The following is a 24,715-nucleotide window of genomic DNA, read 5'->3' as shown; positions in this document are numbered from 1 at the left end:
GAAGATCCCACTACAAAGGGGTGAAGTGCCTATCCTATTTCACAATTCCCAAAAGGGGATAGTTTAAGAGAAAAAGCTGCATCAAACCAAAAAACAGCACATGCTCATGGCGGGAAGACTGGCTGGAGAACCAAGGAAGAGACTATCCCAGGGTGAGTCGAATTATCCTTTGGGTGCACAATGGCTTGTTTGCACAGCAACCAACCTACTGTGGCTAATTGCTACTGGCTTTATACTATGCAGGATCAGATGGAGGCAGTATTGGGAGCAACATCATCCTGCTTTGATCTCAGGATGCAGCTAATGAAGGATCATGTCTTCTCATATGTACCTGCCTGGCCCCTGAGACCATCTTCAGCGGCTCTTCTTTGGTGTGCCCCTGCCCATGAGGTGAGGCGGGGGGAGCTGCTAAGGTGGCCTTTACATTAGTGGTTATGGAATGCCCTCTGCAGAGAGGCTCACCTGATGGTCTTTTGGCACCAGGTGAGGACCTTTTCTTCATCTCACTAAAGCTTTTCAGTTCCTTGGCATTGCTTTTAAGTATGCTGTCGATCTTGTTCACAAGACACTCCAGGCTCAGAGTTGGTTATTTAACCAACATGTCAGCTGCCGTCTTCTATATGCATTTCATAATGGGGTTGTGATATGTTGTGTGAATGGGGCTATCAGGGTAAACACCACTCACATAATCCTCAATGGCCATGTTTGCATGTCACGCTGCAATCCCTATCAAGAGCTGCCTATTCAAAACGGCACAGCTCACACCACAGCTCATAAGTAACCCACAGTGAGCTTGCTCTATTGTGTGAACTGGCTTTATATATTTTTAGATCTTTCTACACCTGCTGGATTTTACTCAGGTTTAGCTTTATGCTGTTTTAAAATGTTTATGTTGCAATCTTTATGTTGGGTGTTTAATTCTTATAAACTACCCAGAGAGCTTTGGTTGTTGGGTGGTATGGAAATACAATCAAACAATCAATCACATACTTGAAAAAAATGGATGCAAGCAGGTAGCACCCTGATTTTCAAGGTTTGTGTTGCTATGGTTTATTTGTTTTTAAACCCAGAAACTATTTATCCTTGATGCAAGGGAAGAAGCTCCAGCTAATTAAGGACAAGTGAAAAAACTTTGCACATGCTCAGAAACTTAAATTCTGACTTATTTAATTTCATTTATTGCATTTCCATTTCACCCAATAGCTGAAGCTCTTTGGCTACAGATTTTTCTTCACATGAACCATGGCTAGCACCCTGGTATTGAAAAATCCTAGGAAACTCTGTTTTCCAAATGTGTACCTCAAAAAAGTAAGGACCATATCTAAGACAACAGTTGTTTGCATGGGACCCATTCTATATCCAAGGCATCACCCTAATTTATGAATGATATTGTTGGCCAAAGAGTAAATAGCCCAGTCTTTATATGATCCATTGCAGGTCTGTTCTCTAAAGTACGTTCAACAATCTATAGTGGTTTGAGAGCAATATAAGAGAATCACATGACTCTGTTTAGTGAAGAATTATGTGTAATACAGAAGATAAGCACTTAATAATGCTTAATTTTATGCAAGCAATACAGTAACAAGAAAAGGGATTGTGCTAACATCCCATATAAAGAATGTGCCATCTAGTGGAGAAACACCAGGACAATGGTCACATCTAGTCGCTAAGGTGAAGTATTTGAAAAAGTCATATGACAGAAGTGGGAGGGGAGATGTGTCTAGCTTTAGTCAATCAGATCAAATCTACCTAAAATAAACAACACTTTTCTAAGAATTGAATTTGTGCACATAGCCCCCATTTAGCACAATGTTTATTCATTTCTAAAAGCTATGTCACTGCTACCAAGCTTATTTGTAGTTTTTTTTTTCTTTTAATACAAAACATAATCTACCACCCAGTTTCAAACACTGAGGAAAAAAAAGTAGCAGCACTAGGCGGGAGTAAGCAAGCTGTAGTCTGTGGGCTTCATGAGTCCTCCTGTTTTTTCTGTGTTTCCCTCATGCACTCATGGGTGAAATCTGGTGTTTGTGTGAGTGGTGGGTTGTAGGTGGGAAGCATTATTTTAAAAGCGCACACTTGCAAATGTAGGTGGCTATTTGGCAGTGTGGCAGCAGGAGTGCAGCTCACACTGGTGTTCAGGTAGGCCTTCCTGACCTATGGAAGTTGCTCACTCTTGCACTAAGATTTAAATCAGCCTGCAAACCATACCCTTGAATCTGGAAACCCACACCCAGTCATCCACAATGATGCACTCTGAAGTCCAGGGCAGGGAACTCAATCCATCAGCTCCAGATGGGACCACCAACCGGCTGAGAGAACTATAGTTTGGAGTTTTGTTTCGTAATGTAAGTTTGGGGGTCGGTGGGTAACACTTGATTTGGTATTTGGAAACTGTAAACCACCTTCAGTGCTTGGGAAGAAAACTGATGTAGAAACACACTTAACAATTATCAGGCCTGTTTGGCAGCATTTAAGAATCGTCAATTCTTCCTTGCTCTGCTCCTTGGCTGGCACCAGTGATGTACAGCAACCTGCAAAAGGTTGTGTGTTCTTGCTGTGGTGGTTTGCCTGTGTTGGTGGACTACTGAGCTGAATGGGGAACTGTACAGAGAGCAGAAAAAGTATAATGCATGCTTTTATAGGTCTGCAAGATAGAAATAGATATATTAGAATATGGAGGCTACAGTTCTCTAGACGAGTAGCCTGGAGTAAACCCCACTGAACTAAGTGGGACTTCCTTCTGTCAGGAACTCGAACCTTGACTAACCTAAAGGCTCATTTATCTAACCATAGGAGACAACAAACTACCAGCAGGATCTTAAAAACCCAAAAGCTCCTTATTGAAGCATACAACCAATAATACAGAGCAGCCCACTCCTACTTCATAAGAAAGCAGCACCAGCTATTAACAATCAAACGTTTTTATACTTCTAAGAGCAATTGTTCTGTATCCTTATCCATACACTGGTACCTTCTGCGCATTGTTACAGAAAGTAGGCCACATTCCACACTTCTCTTAAGCAGAAAGTTAGGTGCCAACAATTGTCTTCTCAGAATTTTCACAAGTAAGGAAGCTGATTCAGCTGAACGATTTCTGTTACACTAGTTTTACACTCACACACATAAAAATGTTGAATTTCTGTACAACTTGAGGGGTACTTTTTGGATTGAGGGAGGCCTCAGCAATATTACAAAGAGTTGAAAGCAGGGCATCAGAAATTTATATCACTTCGGAGTCGTCATGCATAGGATTGCACCTAGGAAATGTTTTCCCAGGATGGATCAAGCTGCAAAACCAGCCACGGTAAGCGCCCTTGCGACAGCGACTGCACATTCTTTGCCCTTTAATCGGGCAGCCCTCCGCTGAGGGAAGCTGTGCCCGCGCGGTTTGGGCCAGCCAACTCTCAAAGGTTCAGGAATCCTGTCAGGCTTCCATTGGTTTTAGCAGCCGGGCCTCTATTTGACGAAGCATTCACAGCACTCACGTTGCAGGTCACTTCGGGGAATGCTTATTTTGGCCTGCGCCGCCACTTCGCACGGCGGAACCATGTCGCTTCTGGCTACGGAATCCAGGGGGACATGGATGTGTGTCGAACCGCGGAAGTGGTGAAGCAACCGCGTAAGGTTAGGTCTGATAAAGTGAAGCCCTAGACAGAGTTTGTCATGCGAGCGCTGCGGAAGAACAAGACGCTGCAATATGGAATCCCAATGATGGTAAGCGACGGCAGCGGTGGAACTACACGGCTCTAGGGAGGCTTTATTGGCTAGTGTTTTCGCCGGCTGTAGCGTGTCAGGCTGGCCGCCAGGGGACGGTGTTGGCGTGAAGAGAGGCGCACGGGCAGCCTCCCCCCCTCCCCCCGCCCGCTGGTCCCAACGGGGCTGCGCGCCCCGGAGTCTCGTTAAAATAACCGATTTCTCATCACCCCCACTCCCGACGCACGCGCCTTCGGACCGATGGGGAAGGAAGGACTGTTAGGAGCTGGAGGGAAAATTGAGGCCTTATTAGTATTTTTCTTAGTTGATAAGAGACGTTGTGACGGGTAGCTGAAAGCTGGTCGTAATTTCTTTGAGGAGCCGTTTTGGGTTTTTTTTTTTTTTTAATGATAAGCAATATGGGATTTAATCGGTTTTCTTTCCGTTATATTAATAATTGCTTTCTGTATTGTTTTTGCGAGGGTGCAATCCTATACATGCATAGATAGGGAAAGAGCCCTATAACTCCCAGCATGCCCCAACCAAGCATACTGGCTAAGGCATGCTTGGAATGGAAATACCTTTCTTCTCTCTGAATATACGTAAGATTGCGTCTTCGTGGCTGGAGGGAAGTTGCACACCTCTCATTCATATTTTGCACAGAAATGACCAGTTGCTGTCAGCTAAGGGTTAGTTTGTTATACGATGGCTTCCTGGGCATGCTGGGAGAAATATAGACCTGTTTTCTGACTATAGGATTGCATTTTAATTGTTTTGAGAAAAAAATTGCAATAATGACATTTTGTCAATTTTTCTAATAAGGGGAAATGGTTGATAAGCTAGCCATAACCTGAAAAATTGCTTATGAAGTAGTGCTAGCCCACTACAGCCTCCCCCAACCTGGGGGCCTCTGGATCTGATGGCTATAGCAATGCACAGTACTGACTTTTCAACCAGTAAACCATAGGACGGGGAGGCAGAACTAGAGTGAAAATCCCGGGGGAAAAATGCTACATACCTGGTTGTGTCTTAAATAGAGAACTCATCATGCTACCAATTTAGACTTCACATGGCTATTCTGTCTTTTCTCAAAGGGTTTTTTTTTTTTTTTTTTGGAGGGGACAGTAAGAGAAAAGATGGGGGAAAAACAGGTACTCTCAGAGGTAAAAATAATAATAATAATCTTTAGCTCTATTAGTGTGTCAGACTTCAAGAGAGAGTTTCAAGAGTTTGTACCCAGTTGACTATCTGCCAGAAATTTATGCTTGTCGCAAACCAGAAAAAGCATAGCTAAGTGCACAATGCTTTTCCAAAATTCTTCATCCTGTTTTCTCTCATAAACAACCCTTGCCACTAAGAGCAACAACTATCATATCTTAAGATCAGAGGTTGCAGCGTTTAGTTAGAGCAGAGATTGCAATATATTAGTCACAGACAAGCCTCTAGCTTCTGTTCTCTGCTTCTTATTTAATGTCATTCCAACCTAATGTCTTTCCTGTCACTAATTTCTGAAAGCAGCTAGAAAATATGGGAGGATTATAAGTTACAGGTTTTTACGGAGTCAGCTGGATGTTTTTCCACTTTCTCTTGAACCTTGGAGGAGCATAGTTCCTCTGATTCTGTGGTACCCTGTCCCTAATTTCTTGACACTGGAGAAATCCAACCAAGTATGGGAGAACTGGTGCTCAAGTTAAAGCCCCTGAGCATGGAGATGCCACTAGAGGGATACAGGAGACTGCCTTATACTGAGTTAAATCTTTGATTCACCTAACCCAGCACTGTCAACCCTGGCTGGCAGTAGCTATCCAAAATTTCAGGCAGGAGTTTCTCCAGCCCTACCTGGAGGTGCTAAGAATTCAGCTGGGAACCTTCTGCGTGCAAGCCATGTACTCTTCCACTGAACTGCCCATTTCTTCTTATTTGTTTGTTTGTTTGTTCGTTCATTTGATTTTTATCCTGCCCCATTAGCCATAAGGTTCCTGGGGCAGGTTACAAATAAAAATATACAATAGAACTATAATAAAACGTTAACAATATTAAAGCTTAGTATCTAAAACAAATAAAACCACACCAGTGCTACACTTTACAGAAACCACATTAACATAAAAGGCATAGCCACAGTTTATAATCAGATGTTAATTTTAAAATTATTAAAATTATTCTAACAGTTAAAATACCAGGAAAATTAAGAGGTCTTTTCCTGGCACCAAAAACATTACAAAGAGGGTACTAGGCTAACTTCTCTAGAGAGCTGATTCCAAAGTCAGGGTGTCAATCCTGAGAAGGCACTTCTTGTTGTAGCCATCCTCCTTATTTCCTGAGGTGGATCCTCTTTCAGAAGGACCTCTGATGATGATCTAAGGGGCCAGGTAGGTTCATATGGGAAGAGGTGCTCCTTTCAATACCCTGGGCCCAAGCCATTTAGGGCTTTAAACACAAGTGTTATCACCTTGAATTGGGCCTGGGCTTCAATTAGTAACCAGAGAAGGTGATAGAGGAGTGCCAGTCATACCTGCCAGTCCTTTGCAGCAGTCTCACTGCCCTATTCTGGACTAATTGAAGTTTCCAAACCACCTTGTCTCTATGCCTGGCATTTCTTGGTTGTTGATTTTACTTGTGCCTGCCGCCTCCCCTCGATCATGCCTTTGTCTTTTTGTCTCTTGTCTTTTCCAAGACAATATCAGTTGTTGCAACCTTTTCTTATAGCTTACACAACAGCAGCCAAATATTTGTCATGTTGAATATGGTCAGAGGACTACTTAGGGCAGGTATGTCCAAAGTCCGGCCCGGGGGCCAATTGCTGTCCCCTGCTGCCTCCTGCTCCTTCAAGGCTGGTGGTTATATTTCACCAGAAGATGGCAGTAGACCTGAGTCAGCACTCTCGCCGCATGACCCTTGTGACACAAGGCTTGTGTGCCCATTTCTAAAATGGCGACTGTAACTAAAAAAAGGAAAGTTGACAGCGAGGGCTGCCGCTTCCAGGACAAGTGGAAATTGGAGTATTTTTTCACTGAAATACAAAACAACTGTGTCTGCCTAATTTGCCAAGAGACTGTGGCTGTAGTATCAAGAGGCACTACCAGACGAAACATGCTAACTACAACAAGCTAACTGGGAACGGACGCAGCGAAAAATTGAAGGAACTGGAAGCTGCTTTAATGGCACAGCAGCGCTTTTTCACAAGAGCCCATGAGTCAAATGAAAATGCCACAAAGGTGAGCTACAAGGTGGCAACGCTGATTGCCAAGCACTGCAGACCTTTTACTGAGGTTGAATTTATTAAAGACTGCATGATGAAAATGGTGGAGAAAATTGGTCCTGAGAAGAAACAAGAGTTTGCCAATGTTTGCCTGGCTCGTAACACTGTGGTATGGAGAATTGAAGACATTTCATCTGATATTAAGAGACAGAGGCAAAAGGAGTGGAGTTTGACTTTTTTTCATTAGCCTGCGACGAAAGCATGGATGCATCTGACACCGCTCAGTTATTGATTTTTTTGAGAGGAGTGGACAATGACATGAATGTGAGTGAAAAGCTACTTGACCTCCAGAGCCTTAAGGACCAAACAAGAGGAACAGATTTATTTGTTTCTGTTTGTTCCGCCATAGATGACATGAAACTACCGTGGAATAAAGTCACTGGGATTATTACAGATGATGCACCTGCCATGGCTGGCAAGCGAAGTGGATTATCAACCCTAGTCTGTAACAAAGTCAGCAAAGAAGGAGGCAAAGTTATAAAACTCTACCATATTATTCACCAACACTTTCTCTGTGCCAAACATCTGAAATATGATCATGTTATGAAACCAGTGATGAAGGCTATTAATTATATTTGCTCCAAAGCCCTGTACCACCGCCAGTTTCAACAGTTTCTACTCGACATCCAGGCTGAATACGGAGATGTTGTGTATCACAACAAGGTAAGATGGTTCAGTCGGGGGTCTGCACTGCAGCGCTTCTACTCTCTTAGGGAGGAAATTGGACAATTCTTGGCAAAAAAGGGACAACCGATGCCAGAGCTATCTGGTCCTGTTTGGCTGGCTGATTTTGGATTTTTAGTTGACATAACACGACATCTGAACGTGCTGAACACGAGCCTTCAGGGGCAAAATGCAGTGGTAAGCCAACTGTATTCACATATCAAAGCCTTTGGGACCAAGCTGCTACTTTTCCAAAGGCACCTGTCACAAATGTAGCCCAGTACCACACATTTCCCATCACTGCAGGAAATAATGACCAGTTTTCCACAGAACAATACGAGTGCGCAAATAAGGAGGTATGAAGCAGACATCACATCTCTGGCTGAGGAGTTTCAACAGCGCTTTCAGGATTTTGCAGCTATTGAAAAGGAGACAATGCTTTTTTCATCTTTCTCTGTGGACCCTGATGATGCTCCAGACCACCTGCAGCTGGAGCTCACTGAGCTGTAGTGTGATGCCGAGTGTCGCAGTTGGCACCAACAGCTCCCTCTTGTCAACTTTTACCGCCAGCTGGATAAAGACAGGTTCCAAGAGATTCGAACATTTGCTAAGAAAATGCTGAGCTTGTTTGGTTCGACATACTTGTGTGAGAAGACATTCTCGGTTATGAACATTAACAAGAACCGCGTGAGGACAAGACTAAGTGACTTTCACCTGCGTGACATCTTGCGCATCAAAACCACTGTTTTTGAGCCACACCTGGCCTATATAATGCAGTCGAGATCTCAGTATCACCCTTCACATTAGTGCAGTTAAGTTATTTGTTTAGTCTTTCATAAAATAGTTCATTTGCATTTAATGTTAATGGTTCAAAGAATGTCGAACTGAATGGTGGGCCCCCACACATTTGCACCTCACCAAATCTGGCCCTCCTTGCAAAAAGTTTGGACACCCCTGACTTAGGGTATCCTGGTGTGCTCATGTGCAATTCAGAATAAGCAGAGAGCCGCATTTCGGCAATGGAACTGACTGTTGTTCATAGAAGGGAAAACTAGTTTTTCTGCTTGTTTTTAAGGTGACCTTTGGAACAGCAAAATCAAAATTGTGCAAGCTGGCACAAAAGGAACAGTGGGAGCACAGTGGCAGTATAAGCAATTGCCCTATGTTTTTAACCTGAAGGCTTGTTTTCATTTGGTTCTCAGTTTTAGTGACTAGCAGTGAGCTTGTAGAACTCTTTATTTTATTGTTAACTTCCTTCTCTTTTAAAAAAAGGGAAAGATAAATGGTCAATGTACCACAGATGTAACCAAGTTGTGGGTCATAAATTACAAGTTGAAAGCTAACTTATGAGATAGGGAAAAGAAGTTATAGTTTTCTTTTCCATATTTTAATGATTTTTAAACTTTTAACCTGTCAGAATTATTCCTTATATTTCATAATTAGGAAGACAAGAAATATGAAAACAAAATTAATCCTCAGACCAGAGAAGGCATTGGATTATGAGGGATCTGAGTTTTTAGAAGGGCTAGAATAACCAACACAGTAAAACAAACTATTTTCAGTAGTTCTTTGGTGGAATTTGCCAATCTGGTTTTTCTGTATATGAACTTGGCAATGTGTGTTATCATATCAGTGCCTAACATAAACCATCATGAACCTAGGAGAGTGATATAAGTTGGCACTGAACGCTGTTTAACAGCTTGTGTGCTCCAGGGTGTAAAGTCCTGGAGCACCAGCATGGTAACATCTGGCTGGATGTTGGGGTGGACTCCCATGACCTCATGGATATTTCTTACATGTCTCCCAGGAGGCTGTGCTGTTTGCATCAATTTTCACATTACCTTGCTCTTATTTGTCTGTATTGTTCTAAAGCTGATTTCAAAGGACAAAGTGCTGCTACTTCCCTTTTTGCATCAGATTGGTTGTACACCTGGCTCTCAAGTGTAGTAGATACTGCTCCACTTTCTGAAGCATAGTGGCTGAAATTCCTGTGTTGAATTCATATTTCTGAAAACGGTTGCAGCTGTCAGTGATTCATTCCCCATGTGACCCTTGCCCACTGTACTGAGAGAGTATGCCTCTTTGGCCATGCTGCAGTTAACTGCCATAAGACCCTTTACTGAGCATTGCATATTTAGAACACTGAACTCAAAGGACATTTAAAAGAGTCCCTTTAGGACAAATAGAAGGCAAGTGTAGGAACCTTAATTTATCTATAAAAGCAAGTTTCTGGGTTCTGCCTGGCCGGGCAGTACTTCTGGTATGTATTTCATCCTGCCATTTGGAGGATGTTTATACACTTCTGCTTCATCTTTTTCTATTGAAATTAATGGAAGCTGTTCACTTCTGTAAGGAAAAGAAAATTCTGAATTTGGGACAATCCACAGGACATCTTTATAAGTGTTGCCTCCAGCCTCAGCAGTTCTTGCTGCAGCAATATTACTAGTCCTTTAGAAGTGAATGTCTTCACTGATTCCTCTATGAAAAAATAAATACAGCCTTTATTACTGACAAGCCCTTTACCTGTTGCAGTTATGAATAGATCTTTGCAAACCTAATTTTAATCTGTATTTTCCAGGTCCTTTGTTTCTTGTTTGATGTTTGTTTTTTGTCATTACTAATGACATTTGTAGTAGGGCAATGGATAAAATGGCAAGTGTCATATTATTCATGTTGCCCTTTAGGGCACCAACCATTCAGGATGTCTGTAACCCTTGAAACTCTGAGGATTACTGGCATCCTATGCAAGGCAGGAGGAGTGCAGAGGCAAAGATTGCCTCACCTATCCCATCTGTGAAACAGCTCAGTAACCAATTTTGGCTGTCTAGCTCTGGCATTTCAGAGTGAAAGGGAAGCAGGCTGAGGTGCCACCAGGATACCTCATATCTTAGCAGCACCTGTTAAACCCCTTCTTTGTTGTTATCTTTGTGCCCTTGGAGAAGACAGTTCCTTTCATGTCAGCTGAGGTGGGGGTACGGGATGTACTCCAAGCTTGGCATCCTGGCTCTGATGTCTGAACAAGTTTCCAGGGCTGAAGCTGGGACTCTGAACAATCTTATGACCTCCAGTTGCTGTCTAGTAGCCAAACAATTGCACAGTTGGTGTTGGAAGAATGATTCAAGACTGAATTCAAGTAGATTGTCAAGATACTGAGAATCAGCAAACAGTAAAATAAGAAATGCTTTGATAAATAATTTGAAGTAATTGATTTAGCCAGAAACTATCTCAAACTGAAAGAATTATTATTATTATTATTATTATTATTATTATTATTATTATTATTATAACATTTCTATGCTGCCCCTTGCTGAAGCCTCGGGGCGGCTTACAACACAATAGAATACATTGAAATACAATAGAACATAATAAATTACCATTAAATACAAAAATACAAAAAATACACTGAGTTACAAACATAATAATATAAAATTAAAATTATCAGTATAAAATAAGTAAATAAATAATATAGGAGGAGAAAAGAGAAGGAAGAAGAAGTTGCCCTGGCCAGATCATATGTTTTAACAATTAAATAAAACATATTTTATTAAATTAAAATTAATAAAAAAATTAAACATAAACAATTTATGTTTAAATAAAAAGGTCTTTACCTGGTGCCAAAAAACCAGTAACGACGGTGCCAGGCGGACCTCTTTGGGGAGTGAATTCCATAGGTTGGGCGCCACCGCAGAGAAAGCCCTCTTCCGAGTACTTACTCTCCTAATTTCTTTCATGGAGGGTTCCCGGAGAAGGGACTCTCCCGCAGATCTCAAAGGGCGGTCGGGCATATACGGACGTAAGCGCTCGTTCAGGTAGCCAGAACCCAAGCCGTTTAGGGCTTTATATGTCATAATCAACACCTTGAATTGGGCCCGGGCTTCAATGGGAAGCCAGTGAAGCTGACGGAGGACTGGAGTCATGTGAGCATAACGCCCCGTCCCCATCAGCAACCTGGCAGCTCTATTTTGCACCAATTGAAGTGTTCGGACCGTCTTCAGGGGAAGCCCCACGTAAAGCGCGTTACAGAAGTCTAGGCGGGAAGTTACCAGCCCATGTGTCACCGTCGCCAGGCAGTCGAACTCCAGGTAGGGGCGCAGCTGATTAATCAGCTGAAGCTGAAGGAAGGCGCTCCTCGCCACCGCTGTCACCTGAGCTTCCAAAGAAATCTCCGGGTTGAGGAGTACTCCTAAGCTGCGGACCTTATCCCTAAGAGGGAGTGTTGCACCATTCAGGACCAGGTCGAATCCACCCTCTCCGAAGCCCGATCCGCCAACCAACAGGACCTCCGTCTTGTCTGGGTTGAGTTTCAGTTTATTGGCCCTCATCCATTCCATTACCTCGGCCAAGCACCGGTTCAGCACAGCCACTGCCTCACCTGGATTAGTGGAAAACGAGAGGTAGAGCTGGGTATCATCAGCGTATTGATGATTCCGCAGCCCACACCTCCTGATGACCTCTCCCAGCGGTTTCATATAGATGTTAAATAGCAGAGGGGATAGAATGGAGCCCTGTGGTACTCCATGGCATAGCTGCCATGACGTAGAGACATGGTCCCCCAGCACTACCTTCTGGAATCGACCGTTGAGATAGGAGCGGAACCACTGCAAAGCAGTGCCTCCGACCCCCAATCCCGCTAGCCTATCCAGAAGGATACCATGGTCGATGGTATCGAAAGCCACCGAGAGGTCCAGAAGAACCAACAGGGATGCACTCCCCCTGTCCTTCTCCCTGCACAGGTCATCGTACAGGGCGACCAAGGCAGATTCAGTACTGTACCTGGGTCTGAAGCCGGACTGAAAAGGATCCAGATAATCAGTTTCATCCAAGAGTGCTTGGAGTTGTCCCGCCACCACTCGCTCCAGCACCTTGCCCAGAAACGGGATGTTGGCCACAGGTCTATAGTTAGTGGCCATCTCTGGATCCAGTGACGCTTTCTTCAGGACCGGTCGTATTACCGCCTCCTTTAAAGGGGCAGGCACTCGACCCTCCCTCAGAGAAGCGTTAACCACTTCCAAGGTCCAGGTCCCAATCCCGTGCTTGGAGTTATTTATTAACCAAGATGGGCAAGGATCCAATAGGCAAGTGGTGGGACGTACTCGTCCAAGCACCTTGTCCACATCATTGGGCCGCAATAATTGAAATTCCTCCAATAATTTTGGACCAGACGGTAGCGTTGGCGTCTCCCCAGAGACCTCTGATTCATTAGTGGAGTACAGCTCGTGACGAATCTGAGCAATTTTCTCCCTGAAATGCCTGGCAAAGTCGTCACAGCGGGCCTTTGAGGGTGGCATCGGATCTTCCTTAGGACCCGGGCGAACCAGGCCTTGTACCACTCGAAAAAGCTCCGCCAGATGGCATTGTGACGAGGCAATGGAAGCGGAAAAAAACTTCTTTTTCGCCGTCTTCACCGCCACAGCATAGGCCCGATAGTGGGCTCTCAAGTGTGTTCGGTCAGATTCATCCCGTGATTTCCTCCACCTATGCTCTAGTTGTCTCCCAACCAGCTTCATCGCCCGCAATTCAGGTGTATACCAAGGGGAAGAGCGGACTCTGCCCGGTGGGAGAGGACGCTTGGGAGCGATCGTGTCCACAGCCCTGGTCATCTCTCCGTTCCACAGTTCGACCAGAGCCTCGACAGGAGCACTAGTCTTGTCAGCCAGAAACTCCCCCAGGGCCTTCAGGAATCCATCCGGATCCATCCGTCTCCGGGGGCGGGCCCATACAATCGGGTCCGCACTCTTATAGAGGGAGAGGCCGCTCTCGAGCACAAACCTCACCAGGAGGTGATCTGACCATGACAGGGGAGTCAAACATAAGTTCCTCACCCTCAGGTCATCCTCTTCCTGCCCCGTCGTGAATACCAGGTCCAGAGTATGTCCACATTCATGGGTCGGGCCGATGACGTGTTGAGACAGGCCCATGGCCGTCATAGAGGCCATGAAGTCCTGAGCCGCCCCAGTCAGTCCAGACTCGGCATGGAGATTGAAGTCCCCCAGGACCAACATCCTGGGGGTCCTCAACACCAGGTCCGAGACGGTCTCTGTCAGCTCAGATAGGGAGACTGCTGGGCAGAAGGGTGCACGGTACACCAACAGAATCCCCAATATGTCTCGTTCGCCCAACACCAAGTAGAGGCACTCCAGCCCTGGTCTCGAAGGGACCGGAAGACCTGTGAGAGAGATGGAGGCTCGGTAAACCAACGCGATTCCCCCTCCCCTTCCTTCTGGGCATGAACAGTGTTGAACCAGATACCCGGGTGGGCACAATTGGGAGAGGGCAACATCCCCTCCCTCTCCCGCCCAGGTCTCTGTTATGCAAGCCAGGTCGGCCCCCTCATCCACAATCAAGTCATGGATGAGACATGACAGGTTGGCCCCCTCATCCACAATCAAGTCATGCATTATGCCTTGCCAGGGAAGACCCCATGAAAAAGTTATTCCATAGTTCTGAGGCAGTTACTTGAGGAAAACAGTCTATATCAGGGGTCTCAAACTCAACTTACCTGGGGGCTGCTGGAAGTAGAGTCTGGGTGAGGCTGGGCCGCATCAAGTATTCCACCACCACGGTGGTGGTGGGCCGCTCATCCGGATGCCGGCCCGGGCGCTGCCGGCACTTTGAAGGCCGCAGGGCCCCTCCCCTGTGCCCCGCCAGTCCCGGCAATTGGCCCGCGGGCCACGCGTTTGAGACCCCTGGTCTATATGCACTTGCCACGGAAAAAATGTGGCACACCAATAGTGATGTTTACAAGCTATTCCCAATTTTAATAGAAAACAGCCGTAAATAGGAAGCCACTTCTAAGATTACTAAGACTTTCTCAGCCTTTGAGTGTTGTTCCATCACTCTAGGAACCAAGTGATGCCGTCTGTGGTTCAGCAGGGCTTGTAGCTGTTGCTTTTGTCACCTCATTCTTTTTCACCTTTGCCCCTCTCCCCTCCCTTTTTTTTTAATCACAAAGCATTCTTGCTTTGGAGTTTGACCACCATTTGATCTTTTACCCTGTAGTCCACTTAACTGATCAAGAAAGTCATTGCCCAAGTAAAGGAAAAAGCTGCAGCATTTAATAGATGGATGTTGGGCCCCATATTTTAAAACTTTTTTTTCCCAGTCAGTGTTTCTTACACCATGGAATACTGTATAGTAAAAGAAAAAAATTCTTGCCCTGTATGGGAGTGTTTGGTGCTTTCTTTACATCATGTGGAAACAACTGAAGAAATAATGCCAAAATAGCTACACCTTTTAACTCAGAGTGTATCCTGTAAAATGGAATGTACCTTGCTTTGGGAGAAGTGCCTTGCTTTTAACAAGAAGTTAAAAACCTCAACAGAGTTGTTCTTTAAACAGCTGTAACTTGGATAATTCCCTTGTTATATGACCTGGGCAAGCAGTGTATGTAATGCAAAATGACAACAGTCTGGTTGAAGAAGCCATTTTTGCTCATGCTTGCACTATGGAACATATGGGCTGCTTTCTTGTTAAGACTGGCTTCTGCAAAATGCCTTTTCTCTACTCCCTCACCCATTACGAAAGATGCTTTCTAATCTGCCTACGAGAGCTTCCTTTTGTTGTTGTTTTACTGTTCCCTTCCCATAGAGTTATATGTCGATCCACATCCATTTCCACACTGAAAATTTGTTTTTAGCAAATTCTTCACACTTGTCCACCTTGGTTCTAGTAATTGGGCTACTTTGTTCCATATGGAGTCCTTTGCAGACAGGTAAGGAATGTCTGTTGTTTTCATCTCTCCGCTGAAGATGGATGACAGTGTGAAGGTTACATTCACTCTTGTAATTGCTAGGGACAATCCCTTGGAAATTTTTAATTGCAGTTTTAAAATTGCCAGGCTTGCCAAGTAGTGTATTTGCAATTGATACATTCATTGTTACTAGTGAACTCACAAAAGGGATTTTCCCCCTTTTCTCTGGGGCCATTTGCAAATAGGTTCTCTGTGTGAAGTATGCAGACAATAAGTTCTATGTTACATTATATTATTTGCAAAGTCATGCCCGACCCATTGCAACCCCATGGACAACATTCCTCCAGGCCTTCCTGTCCTCCATCATCCCCCGGTGTCCACATAAGCTCCCGCTGACTGCTTCAGTGACACCATAAAGCCACCTCATTCTCTGCCATCCCCTTCTTCTTTTGCCATCAATCGTTCCCAGCATTAGGGTCTTCTCCAGTGAGTCCTTCCTTCTCATTAGGTGGCCAAAGTTTTTGAGTTTCATCTTCAGTATCTGGCCATCTAAAGAGCAGTCAGGGTTGATCTCCTCTAGGACTAACTGGTTTGATCTCCTTGTAGTCCAAGGGACTCGCAGGAGTCTTCTCCAGCATCACAATTCAAAGGCCTCAATTCTTGGGTGCTCAGTCTTCCTTATGGTCCAGCTTTCACAGCCATACATTGGAACTGGGAAAACCATGGCCTTGACTATACACACTTTTGTTGGCAGGGTGATGTCTCTGTTTTTTAGTATGCTGTCTAGATTTGCCATAGTTTTCCTCCCAAAGAGCAAGGATCTTTTAATTTCTTGGCTGCAGTCCCCATCTGTGGTGATCTTGGAGCCCAGGAAGATAAAATGTGTCACTACCTTCATCTCTTCCCCATCTGTTTGCCAGGAAGTGATAGGACCAGATGCCATGATCTTAGTTTTCTTGATGTTCAGTTTCAAGCCAATTCTTGCACTATCCTCCTTCACCAGCATCAAGAGGCTCTTTAGTTTCTCTTCACTTTCTGCCATTAGAGTGGTATTATCTGCATATCTGAGGTTGTTCATATTTCTCCCAGCAATCTTAATTCCAACTGGTGATTCATCTAGCCCCGCCTTTCTCATGATGTGCTCTGCATATAAGTTAAATAGGCAGGGCGACAGTATACAGCCTTGCCAAACTCCTTTCTCAATTTTGAGCCAATCAGTGGTTCCGTGTCCAGTTCTCACTGTTGCTTCTTGACCTGCATACAGGTTTCTCAAAAGACAAATAAGATGGTCTGGTAGTTCCATCTCTTTAAGAACTTGCCACAAATTGTTGTGATCCACACAAAGGCTTTAGCATATTCAATGAAGCAGCAGTAGATGTTTTTCTGGAACTCCCTAGCTTTCTCCATGATCCAGCATATGTTGGCAATTTGATCTCTAGTTTCTCTGCCTCTTTGAATCCCTGCTTGTACTTCTGGTAGTTTTCGGTCCACATACTGCTGGAGCCTAGCTTGTAGGATTTTGAACATAACTTTGCTAGCATGTGAAATGAGTGCAATGGTGCGGTAGTTTGAACATTCTTTGGCATTGCCCTTCTTTGGGATCGGAATGTAAACTGACCTCTTCCAATCCCATGGCCACTGATGAGTTTTCCAAATTCGCTGGCATATTGAGTGTAGCACTTTTACTGCATTGTCTTTTAGGATTTTGAATAGCTCAGCTGGAATACTGTCTCCTCCACTAGCTTTGTTGTTGCTCAGACTTCCTAAGGCCCACTTGACTTCACATTTCAGGATGTCTGACTCGAGGTCAGTGACCACCCCATCGTGGTTATCAGGGACGTTAAGCTCTTTCTTGTATTGTTCTTCTGTGTAAGGTTGCCACCTCTTCTTAATCTCCTCTGCCTCTGTTAGTTCACTGCCTTTGGTCCTTTATCATGCCCATTTTTGCATGAAACGTTCCCTTCATATCTCCAATTTTCTTGAAGAGATCTCTAGTCTCTCTTATTCTATTGTTTTCTTCTATTTCTTTACACTGTTTATTTAAGAAGGCCTTCTTATCTCTTCTAGCTATTCTCTGGAATTCTGCATTCAGTTGGGTGTATCTTTCCCTTTCTCCCTTACCTTTCGCATCCCTTCTTTCCTCAGCTATTTGTAAAGTTTCCTCAGACAGCCATTTTGCTTTCTTGCATTTCTCTTTCTTTGGGATGGTTTTAGATGCTACTTCTTCTACATTGTTGTGAACCTCCGTCCATAGTTCTACAGGCACTCTGTCTATCAGATCTAATTCATTAAATCTATTTGTTGCCTCTACTGTATATTCACCAGGGATATGATTTAGGTCATACTTGAATGGCCTACTGCTTTTCCCTACTTTCTTCAATTTAAGCCTAAATTTTGCAATAAGAAGCTCATGATCTGAGCCACAGTCAGCTCCTGGTTTTGTTTTTACTGACGAATAGAGCTTCTCCATCTTTGGCTGCAGAGCACATAGTCAGTCTGGTTTCTGTGTTGACCGTCTGGTGATGTCCATGTGTAGAGTTGTCTCTTGGGTTGTTTGAAAAGAGTGTTTGCTATGACCAGTGTGATCCCTTGACAAAATTCTACCAGCCTGTGCCCTGCTTCATTTTGTACTCCAAGGTCAAACTTGCCTGTTATTCCAGTTATCTTTTGGCTTTCTACTTTAGCATTCCAATCCCCCATGATGATAAGGACATCGTTTTTTGGTGTTATTTCTAGAAGGTGTTGTAGGCCTTCATAGAACTGGTCAATTTCAGCCTCTTCAGCAGCAGTGGTTGGGGCATAGACTTGGACCACTGGGATGTTGAATGGTTTGCCTTGCATTTGAACTGAGATCATTCTGCCATTTTGGAGATTGTATCCCAGTACTGCTTTTCCTACTGTTTTATTGACTATGAAGGCTACTCCATTTCTTCTGAGGGATTCTTGCCCACAGTAGTATACCTGATGGTCACCTGAATTATGTTCACCCATTCCTGTCCATTTTAGCTCACTGATTCCTAAGATGTCAGTTTTCAGTCTTGTCATCTCTTGTTTGACCACTGAGTGTCCTTACGGCTTTGACCCGGTCACCTCATTTGTTCTGGTGCTACTAGTACTAGTTCTCTGCTCTTCTCTGGTAGCACATTGGACACCTTCCGACCTGATGGGCTCATCTTCTGGCATCATATCTCTTTGCCTGTTGATACTGTCCATGGGGTTTTCATGGCAAGGATATTGGAGTGGGTTGCCATTTCCTTCTCCAGTGAATCACCTTTTGTCAGAGCTCTCTGGTATGACCTGACCATCTTGGGTGCCCGTGCACAGCATAGCTCATAGCTTCATTGTGCTACACAAGTCCCTTCACCACGGCAAGGCACTGATCCATGAAGGGGAGTAAGTTCTACCTATCCCTTTTATACCTGTGTGCCAGTTCCTTCATCTTCCTTTCCCATCTACTTCATTCCATTCCTTCTCTCATCCGTTTCTCAAAAACTGATCAGCATTCTCTGGGTGTTGAGCACATTTAGTCCTCATTTCCCAGGTGGGCAGTTCCCCTGGCAAGAGTGTTCTAAATTGTTTTTGTACCTCTGCAAACCTTAGGGTTACACTGCTGACATTTTCTTCTTGTCTATGACTGTTTCATAAGCAGTGGAACTAGGAGAATTGAACCTGAATTACAAAGTATATAGGATGATGATGATACATGAATTCAACGAAAGGACAAAAGACCTAATGAGCACTGTTAGAAATAACTGCTGCTTTTACAGAGGAATAACATTTTGAAGAACAGTGATGTTATGAGCCTATATTGGGCAAGAGAATATTTCAGCATCTGTCCAAAGTTTCAGTCTATGAATTAAAATGCATGTTATTTATCTAGAAGGGAAGAAATCAGCTGGCAGTCTCATTGAGAAAAACAGTGCTAATAAAGATGATGATTTGTCTTTTTTGGAAGTTCAAAGAAGTGGTAAGAGAGGAAGCCTGCATTCGTATGCACACATGCTTGAGACTAAGTCCCATTGACATTACATTGAATAAACTGATGTGTAAGGAAGCATGGATAAGATTGCTGTGGAAATATTTTACATAGGAAGCATGAAAAGAGAAAGAGAGTAAATCTGCTTGAGCAACAGAAAGCAGCTTCAGATGCCTGATAGGAAAGTATAGATTACATTTTCTTGAATATGGTATGTGAGAAATAGTAGAGCATACTTGATGGAATAACATTCAGTAGAGCCTGGGAAGCTGGACCTTTCAACTTGAGCACATCTACGGTCAGGATAGCTAAAATACTAATCTGTGATTGAGAGGTGCTGCTCTTTGCTGAACTTGGTAGTCATATCTTTTGCACAGAATAGTCATTGTCTTCCTCCTAAGTCAGGTGAGCTAAAAAGCTTCAACCCACATTGCTGATTCTGGTATTTTACCATGGGAGGTGGTGTAAAATGCTATTGCTTGACCTGAACCTGTGTACTGAGTCAACCCATATTTGCTATTTTTCCCACAGAGGCAGACTGTCTCCCATATAAATCTTCCTTTTCATGAACTAGAGAAGTCATGGGCTCTCCCACACTAGAGACATTCAAAAAGAAACTGGACAGTCATCTGAGTGAGATGGTATAAATTGGTGTCCTGCAGCAGCAGGGGGTTGGATCCAATGGCCTTCTTGGCCCCTTCCAACTCTACCACTTTATGATTCTATGAACTGAGTGAGAAAACATCCTTCCCCACAAACATGTTGCTATACCTGCAGATGATTAAGTTTCCTTTGTCTGAAATAGTTGTGCTAGCTGATTTTGCAAATTAGCACAGAGTAATTAATCTGGCAGCAACAATGAGAGATTGGAAGGTCAGAAAAGGGCAAGTTGCACTATTGTCTAAGTAATCAGTTCTCTAACATTGTCAGACCTAGTTTTCTATTAGACAGAGTGATAACTAAAAGAGGTCTCTCTTCTTGGAGCTTTGTGTGTGTACACATGCATGTCTTCTGCAATTCTTAAATTATTTATCATCTTTTTCATGACTATGTACTGTTTTGGGTCAAATACCTTTTCAGGGCCCTTGTGCTATTTTCTAAAAGTAAAACATTGGAAGGGGAAGGGAGCAGAGCAGGCCCAGCTAGAATTATATTGGCAAGATTCATACATATTTCATAGAATACTAGAGATAGAAGGGACCAAGAAGCTAATCAGGTTCAAACTCATGCTTAAACCAGGTCTTCAAGTTAAACCAGCCTTCTCAAATGGCCGTCCAGCTGCATCTCATGTAGTATGGGAGAGCCCACAACCTCTCTAGATCATTGGTTCCATTGTCATATTGCTCTAACAGGAAGTCCTTCCTGATGTTCAACTGGAATCTGATTTCTTGTACCTTGAGCCTGTTATTCCATGTTCTGCACTCTGGGATGATACAGAAGAGTTCCTGGCCCTCCTGTTTGTGACAGCATTTCAAGTATTTGAAGAGTGCTATCATATATCTCCCTCAGTCTTCTCTTCTTCAGGCTGAACATGCACAGTTCTTTGAATCTCTGCTCACAGGGCTTTCTTTCCAGGCCCTGCATAATCCTTGATGCTCTCCTCTGAACCCTTTCCAGCTTGTCTGCATCTTTCTTAAACAGTACTCCAGATGAAACCTAACCAAAGCTGAGCAAAGGGGTACTGGCACCTCAGGTGATTAAGAAGTGCTAGATCTATTAATGCAGCCTAGAATAGCATTTGCCCTTTTTGCTACCACATGATATTGTTAACTCATAGTCAGCTTGTGATCTACAACAATTCCAAAAGCCTTTTCACCTGCAGTTGAGCCAAGCATTTTCCATCTTGTTGAACAACACATTTGGTTTCTTTTTCCTAGGTGCAGAACTTGGCATTAGTCCTTATTGAATTTCATTCTGCTGTTTTCAGCCCGGTGCTCCAAGCTGTCACAATCAACTTGAATCTTATTTCTGTCTTCCAGGGTGTCTCTCCCTTATATTTTATAGGAAAACAATGGATAAGAGAGAACTGTCAAAAGCTAAACATCCTGAAGTAGAACAAAAAGTATATATCTGCACAGATTACAAAACCATTTGTCTCACTCATGCTCTTCTGCTTAGTTCTGTTCTCTCTCAGGCTAACTGCGTATACTGCTAGGTGCTCAGCTATAAGAGGCAAGAACTTCTGTTCATGCCTTCAGTTAGAGTGCCTTTTATACCTCTGATGGAGTTATGCACAAGTTGGTTGTTGGTTATTGCTCCTCTATGTCAGCAGTCTGGCTTCTAGTCACAGACATGTTTGTCTCCAGGTTCAAATAGCAGACTACACAATACATGCATAACCCCATCAGAAATGAAATGTGCTGTGTGTTCTTTTTAAAAAGTCCTCCAGGCTAGTGGAGGATGGACCCATGTTTCTGACTGCTTTGAAATAAATTACATCGAATTTTACATGTATGTTTCCTTCATGCTTGATAAGGGAGGATTTGTAGATTTTGAACACATAATGTTTCCAAAATGTGTATGTACTTGCACATTTCTAGGTCTTTTACACTCATTTGAGGCAGTAATCCAAAGTTTAGTCACACATGTGCCTCCCATGTATGTAGGAGTGCTTCTGGTACAAAAAGATGGCTGCCTGCAACTAACGTGCTTTTTTGCAAACCGACAAGGAGGAGCACAACAATGTTCAAATTAGACTGCGTTTGACCCACATTGTAGGAGGGCTTTCTGGGGCCTGTTGTTGCCTGAGAAGGAAGGAAGGGAGCTGCTGCTGGAGGTCTGTACAAAGCTAAACTGTAGGCAAGGAAGGCAACAATGTTGGTAAGACCTGTAGGTGGGAGTAGAGCCTCCAAGAAATGATGTTACTTTTTTAATAGCACAGGTAGAAAGACATGGTTCCAGGTTACTGGACCACTGCAGATACAGATATTAGCTGTCCTCAGTTTAATGGAGAAGAATGACTGGATAAGAGGTAATTGCATTTCTAAAGCCTTATTTTACTCAACCCTAAGTTTTGCAGTTGCAAAGTAATTTCTCTTGAACAAAAATATTTTCTTGGCATATGCTTCTAGGAATACGTCAACTCAAAATAAATGTTCTGATACACCTGAGATGTTTGAGAGGGCAAAGCCTCATCTTAATTTGAATGGTAAAAAAAGTTGGGGGCTCTTTGGTGTATTTCTTTTTCAAACTGCGGTTGAGCCATATTGATACTGTTGCTGCCACTGCTATGCTTGGGTAGTGGATAAATGACGTTTCTAGATCTGTCAGCTTGGGACCTTTCAGCATCCCTAAGTTGCACACGCAGCAATTTTTTATTTCAAAAGCTCCCTCCCCACACCCCTTTAATTCCCATTGCTGTGAAGTAAAAAGAGAATATTTCATTTGACTGTTCCAGTTCTGCATCTGCACAATGCATAGCTGGAGGCTTCAACAGCAGTCATCTTAAAGAAAAAGCTTGAAAATTATCATATTCCATTTCAGAGTAAAATATTTCATAACATTTCCCTTTCTTTCTTTTCACCAGCATATGATCAGTGTTGCCAGTAGTGAATATTGTGAAATGATTAATTTAGGGATTTGTGACAAAGGGAATGTAATTTTTTGTAATCTGGCTTTCGAAATCAGTAATACAGCATAGAATGAGTTTCTCTAGCAACAGAGATGATCTAACATAGCAAATTGCTAGGCAGTGCTGGAACAATTGCTGCTTGTTTTGCCAACTCAGAAGTTGACTTCTTGAGGTTTCGCTGAATAATTTGGTGAGATCAGAGTTTGTGGTAGAACATGGAATTCTTACAGTATCAGAGGCTGGATGTATCAGGTCTTTGTGCTGAAGAACAGCCTTAATAATCAACGCAATGCAATTGCTAGTTTTTTGCTTGTCACCGTTTTTATTGAAGGAACCACAAATAGCTGTTCAAAATACTATTAAGGAGAAATTAATGGCAATTTCTGCATGAAATACAGAGGTTGCTGATCATATGTGACAGATGGTGCTTTTGAGTTGTATACCATCATTCACAGATTCATAGATTCATAGAATTTCAGGGTTTGAAGGGGCCAAGGAGACTATGGGATCCAACCCCCTGCTGGTGCAGGATGCCAAGTTGCACCATCCCACTCAGTTGACTGACAAGTTTCATCTTGATTCAAGATTCTTGAATGTCTCTAGTGTGGGAGAGCCTACCTCTCTTGGCAACAGATTCCACTGTCATATTGCTGTGACAGTTAGGAAGTTTTCCTGGAGCTTAGCCTGAATCTGGTGTACCGCAGTTCATTGCTCCATGGCCTACACTCAGGGATGAGTGAGAAGGAGTCTTTTCCTTCCTCTTTGCGACAGCCTCTGAGGTACTTGTAGAGTGCTATCATATCCCCGTGTAGTCCTCTCTTCTCAAGGCTGAACATGTGCAATCCTCCCAATCTTTCCTCGTAGGGTTTAGTTTCCAGACCCTGGATCATCTTTGTTGCCCTCCTCTGAACCCTTTCTAGTTTTTCTGCATCTTTTAAAAACCTGGGTGTCCAGAACTGAACACAGTGTACTGGTGAGGTCTGACAAGTACTGAGTAAAAGGGAACCAGTACCTCTCTTATGCTGGAAGTGATACTTCTGTTTATGCACCTTAAAATAGTGTTTGCCCTTTTTGCGGCTGCATCATATTGCTGTCTCGTGTTTAGCTTCTTGTCCACAACAAGTTTTTTTTTCTTTTTTAATGCTATTGAGCCAAGTATTTCCCATCTTTTATTGATGCATTTGATTCCCCCCCACCAGTGGAGAACTAGGCATTTGTCCCTGTTGAATTTCATTCTGTTACTTTCCGCTTAGTGTTCTAGAAGATCTTGGTCATCCTGGATCTTCTTTTTGTCTTCCAGGGTGTTAACCATTCCACCCAGTTTATTCTACCTTGCATCCTGTTCACATATTGATTTAAATGTTGCTCTTGCTGTGTCTTGTGTGAACTAACTGAAGCATCAAGAGAATCTCTTTATGAATATCTTAATTGCAATGCTGCTAGACTGCCTTACAAACTATCTTGGAAACAGGCCAGCTGAGGAGTATTACTGTTACATATTGTTAGAGGTGACCTTCAGATGTAAAATGCAGAACCTATTATCAGGGCCTTGTTTTCATGACTGTACAGTTGTCAGAGTCACAGTGAGACAATTCTGCATGTAAGTTTAAAACCCAATTTTCCTGCTTCTCTTGTAGGTCATGCAGACCATGGAATACTAACAGATCCCTTACGTTCATATTTTCAAATGTGGAAAACCTTAGATCCAACACATAAATGCCTACAGTAGGGAGTGATAGAAACAGCACAAATTTATAACACATGTTATGCCCTTGAATCAGAGAAATAGTGTGTGAAGACAATATTATATTGTCTGCCTGTTGGGAAAGTAGATCTCTCTCTCTCTCTCTCTCTCTCTCT

General features: G+C 43.3%; 1 protein-coding gene across 2 annotated transcripts in view; it reads left to right on the top strand.

The window, feature by feature from the left end:
• The first annotated feature begins 3,604 nt into the window (after positions 1-3,604).
• LOC123026272 (cytochrome c oxidase assembly protein COX16 homolog, mitochondrial) overlaps positions 3,605-24,715 on the top strand; it is a 55,436-nt gene continuing 34,325 nt past the window's right edge. For both annotated transcript variants that reach the window (XM_044435696.1, XM_044435697.1), the window contains exon 1: positions 3,605-3,717. In XM_044435696.1, the coding sequence (XP_044291631.1) occupies positions 3,667-3,717 (51 nt within the window). In that variant the 5' untranslated portion in view covers positions 3,605-3,666. The remainder of the gene's footprint in view (positions 3,718-24,715) is intronic.

The sequence above is a fragment of the Varanus komodoensis genome, unplaced genomic scaffold (assembly GCF_004798865.1).
Source record: "Varanus komodoensis strain SLA01 unplaced genomic scaffold, ASM479886v1 scaffold3, whole genome shotgun sequence".
Lineage (NCBI taxonomy): Eukaryota > Metazoa > Chordata > Lepidosauria > Squamata > Varanidae > Varanus > Varanus komodoensis.
Note: the sequence above shows the minus strand (reverse complement) of the source record. Positions and strands in the feature narration are given on the sequence as shown.